The 5,000-nt window shown below is 33.4% G+C and overlaps 1 protein-coding gene across 1 annotated transcript; it reads left to right on the forward strand.

The window, feature by feature from the left end:
* Positions 1–112: 112 nt before the first annotated feature.
* On the forward strand, positions 113–1,976 carry EAH_00041840 (eukaryotic translation initiation factor 3 subunit 8, putative; the record flags this gene model as incomplete). The annotated part of the gene is made up of 4 exons (XM_013395119.1): positions 113–334; positions 558–647; positions 1,022–1,188; positions 1,625–1,976. The coding sequence occupies 4 exons, from the start codon at positions 113–115 to the stop codon at positions 1,974–1,976; spliced, it is 831 nt and encodes a 276-aa protein (XP_013250573.1).
* Between the last annotated feature and the right edge of the window lie 3,024 nt (positions 1,977–5,000).

A 5,000-nucleotide genomic window follows, 5' to 3' on the forward strand; every position in this document is an offset into this window, starting at 1 on the left:
TATATATATATTTGTGTGTGTTTTCAGCTGCGCAATGTTATTAGAAGTACCGCATATGGCGCAGGATTCATTAGATCCTAGGAAGAGGCATTTAAGCAAACATTTTCGCAGAATGTTAGAGTTGTACGATCGACAAACATTCGTAGGACCCCCAGAGAACCCGAGAGAAACAGTAATGGCTGCAACAAAAGCATTACAACGCGGCGACTGGAGAGAGTGCTCGCGTCTTCTTTGGACGCTCACTATCTGGGAGAAGATGCATAATAAAGAACATATTCAAGAAATGCTACTCCAAAAAATCAAAGCTGAAGCTATGCGCACTTATATCTTCACGGTCAGCAACATATCAATCTGCATTGATATAATATATATACATCTGTTTATACATATATATATATATATATATATATATATATATACGCGATAAGCTCTGTTTAGCAACGAGGGTTTACGGCGTAGGGCTTTAGGGTTAACGGGTGGGATCTGCTTGTTGGGGTTTAGGGTTTAGGGTTTAGGGTTTAGGGTTTAGGGTTTGGGGTTTTGTGTTTGTGTATCAGTATTTGCCTCTCTACGACTCTTTTGCAATCAACCAGCTGGCGAGCATGTTTGATTTATCTTTAAACGCTGTTCACTCCATCGTCAGCAAGGTAAATAAACAAGCAAATAAACAAATAGAAATAAATAAACAAACATAACACAAAAATTAAATGCTGATAGCTACTCTAACCACCTAGCAATATACCCTTGCACACCTACATGCATTCTATATATCGTATTTGTTTTGATAAATGAAAATATATATATATATAGATAAATATATGCATATATATACATAAGAGTATGTATAAACATATATCTATATACACACACATAATATACACACACACACACACACACAAATACACACACACATATACATACATACATATATACATACATACATATATACATACATACATATATACATACATACATATATACATACATAAATATATATATTTATTAATTTGCTTTGGTGCAGATGATGGTGAACGAAGAAATCCACGCGAGTTGGGATGAAACGAGTCAGTACATTTTGCTGAGTCGCATTAAACATACGCGACTGCAACAGCTGGCCTTAACTCTCGCAGAAAACGTCGCTACTGCTGTTGAGCAAAACGAACTCACACTCAATATGAGAAACCCTAAGTAAGCTTTATATATATATATATATATATATTTATATTTATCTATATATATATATATATATTCATATGTTTATATGTTTATATGTTTATATGTTTATATGTTTATGTGTTTATATTTACTGTGTATGTATGTATGTATTATGTGCATATGTATATGAATGAATTCACACTCAGTATGAGAAACCCTAACTAAGATATAATATATATATATATATATATATACATATGTATATATATATATGTATGTATAGGCTTTTCTAATGTAAATATATGTGTAAATGCATATATATATATATATATATTATTTATGTGCTCGTATATATATGCTTGTATAGAAATATACATAACGCATATGCATATATATATAAATATATATATATATATATATTTGCATAGATTTATTTATAATATATTTGATGAACAATATTTGTGTTCAGGTTTGCATTAACTCACGAGCGTCGGTTCCTTCGTGAAGGCGAACGAGCGGGGTGGGGAGTGCGAGAAAGAGAAGAAAATACAGGGTTAAGCAGAAGCAGGTTGAGTTTTAGAGGGCGTTCAAATAATATGCTGAACCCTTCAAACATCAGAGGACGAACAGGAGGGAGGCTAGGCAGTGGATATAATAGGTCCTCAGGTGGCGGTGCTTATCGCAGTAATAGAGCAGATTATTCGAGTAGAAATGCTGAAGGAAGAAGCGGCGATAGAAATGAATATAGAAATAATAATAATAATAATGATACAAGAGATCCTTTCAGGGTTAAGTTCGGTGGACCGCTCAGTTATAATTGAAAGAAAAAGCAAACAAATCAACAGCAATAAATAAATACACAATAAATATATATTGTTATGCATGCAAAGCAGAAGAAAAACAAACAGGGGGACGAACGAAAGGAGATGCTTTCGCTCGTGCTCATGCATGCACCTGTACTCAGCTGTACAGCCAGCTAGCTAGCTGGCTAGCTAGATAGCTAGCTAGCTAGCTAGGCAGTACAGGATGCAGGAAAGGATAGGGAGGGGGTTGGGGTGTCTAGATAGCTGGTATAGAGGCGCAGTGTATGTACAGCTGACAGCGGAGGCTTCTTTGTGTTGTTCAGCATTTATGCATGTTTCTGCTGTATGTACACCTGCAGCAAATATCTTTTCTACGCGGATTAGGTTTTTATAACCCAATTTATTATTTCTCTGTGTGCTTCTCTCTCTTCTTATATAACCCGCAGAGACAAACAAACACAAAAAAGAGAGCATTCTTCTTTTAAGTGTTTATATCTTTTTCTTGCGTTTACACAATCAGCTCGTTTCTTTTTATTCTTTATATCCTTTTTATGCATATACACCCCCTATCATTTTATTTGTTTAGTTTGTGCAAGTTGTATAAATAATAATATGAATATTTAAATAATGTGAATATGAGAGTGCAAATAATTTAAGTAGATTAAATAGTTTAAATAAATAAATAAATGATATAAACAATTTAAACAATTTAAATTAATTAAATGGGTTTTAATGTTCGTTTAAAAACTGCAAATGATAACATAATTTAAATATCGGTTTTTAAATACGCATGCATGCATGGAAGTCTGATGATGTAATTTATTTGATGAATTAATTAATATGTTTATTTATATTTATTATTATTTAATTGTATCTTAGCCTCATGGAGCGCGTCGTCTGGTGTACGTACAGCTGACGTCCCGATAAAATTGCTGCGAGGCAATAAAAAAGAATTTTTTTTTTGCATTTTTATGCAAATTCGCCGCCCAGCCCCATTTGGCTTAATACCCAGTCATTTGGTTAAGTGCGAGCGTACAGCTATCTATTTATTTTATTTATTTAGTTGTTTATTTGTTTGCTCATTCGTTTATTTATTTTGCTGGTTTGAATGTGTGAATATATTCCAGATGCAGATGCATGTTTATTTATTCTCGTTTAAGAGCCCTATTTAATTGAGCGGAATTACTTATAAAATAGTAAATTATTAAAATGATAAAATAAAGAATTAATTAATTAATTCTACGCCAGTTAGAGGACTCTCACAATGAATTTGATATAGATTTCGTGAGCGTCTCTCTATTTCTTCTTTTCGTGCGTTTTGCATTAAAAGAAGAATTTGATTTTATTAACTACTGGCGCGTATAAACGGGGCTATGTCAGCCAGACAGCCTCACTGTGGCTGTACGGTGTTACGAGGTCCTAACAATTTAATTTATTTATATTTAATTATATTTAATTAATTATATTTAATTATATTTAATTAATTACAATTAATTATATTTAATTGTATTTAATTAATCATATTCAATTATATTTAATTAATTATCTTTAATTATATTTAATTATGTTTCACTAATTTATTAATAGATGAGTGGGGCGGAGGGTGAATGTGTGAGTGGATGAATTAAGTTAATAGAATAGGTATACTTAAATAAATGCGTTTGATGGTTAAGAGAATAAAGATTAAATAATAAATACATGTATATATATATATATATATATATATATATGTATTCAGTGCCTAAGAGAATAAGGAGGAATACTAAAAACAGATACATACATAACCCAGCCTACATAGACTAACAAGCGACAGACAAATAGAAAACAAGCAAGCAGGCAGACAGACGGAGAAGAGAGAAATAAATAATCAACAAAGAAAGTAGACAAAAGACAGAGATAAATAAATGGACAGACAAGAAACGCACAACGAAAAACGGGAAGACAGCAGGCAAACAAAAAACGAGGGGCTGTACAAAGGCATAATAATAGGATAAAAGCCAATAGAAAAACAAAGAAACGAATTAACAAACAAGTACAGATAGACAGCAATAACGGCTAACACACTGACGAGGGCGGAAAGAGGAACTATTTTCTTCTTTCTTTAGTAGATGGGTTATTTCGCCTAAATGACAATTTTTTTGTACAGATTATATGTATACATATGTATATATATGTATGGGGGGTGCTGTCAACGAACGTCCGGGGTATCGGGTTTTTGTAGCACAAAGCACAGCTTATTTTGAGGCGTTACTTTTTGTTTATTTTAAAGAGAGAAGTAATGAAACAAAAATATACGAAATGGGAAATGCAAGAGGTGGGAAGTCGATGAACAGCAAGGGGGGCCCAGGGGGAGTAGAACATGAATTGAAATAAACTGATCTTTATAAAGTTAGAAGAATAAAAATAATATTTAATTAATGGAGAATTTTAACTTAAGTTCTAATTGTCGCAGTTTCTTCTTTTTTCCGCGGGTGGATGGCCATGGTGTACGTACACCTGGTGAAGAAGAGTGTGACGACGGCGATCGTTGCAGCGCGATCTAATGTTGTTTATTTCCTTTTGTTTTTCTCTTAAACCCCAATAAATTGGGGTTTTAAATTGCAATAAAATAGACAATAAATACTGCCATTATCGCTGCAAAAGAGTGAAGATCGAAGAAGCTGTCTGGGGCCCCCCTCCGCGATCTTCATGAACGCCTTTAGGGTATTCCTTCTTCTATTGCCTGTAGAGAAGGAATTTGGAATTTCCCTTCTTTGTTTCTGTATTTAATTTGAAAAGATTAATCATTTAAAAGAGAAGTTTCTCCCTAAACAATTCCGGCGCGCCCTGACTACGGAGTGGCGCTGATATCGAAGTTGTTGCTGTGTATTCAACAGATTTCAGCGCTTAAGGGAAATCCTCCTTCCAAACTTCTTTATTTATTTGAATACTCTATTTATTGTCGAAATAACTTCGTTTAATCTGGGTTTTGATTTCTCTTCTCGACGGCTATTTCTTGTACAGCTAAAGTAGTATCCAGCCTAGGCATAGGTACACCGTAGC

Source organism: Eimeria acervulina, genomic scaffold (genome assembly GCF_000499425.1).
Source record: "Eimeria acervulina Houghton genomic scaffold, Eah_scaff535, whole genome shotgun sequence".
NCBI classification, from domain to species: domain Eukaryota; phylum Apicomplexa; class Conoidasida; order Eucoccidiorida; family Eimeriidae; genus Eimeria; species Eimeria acervulina.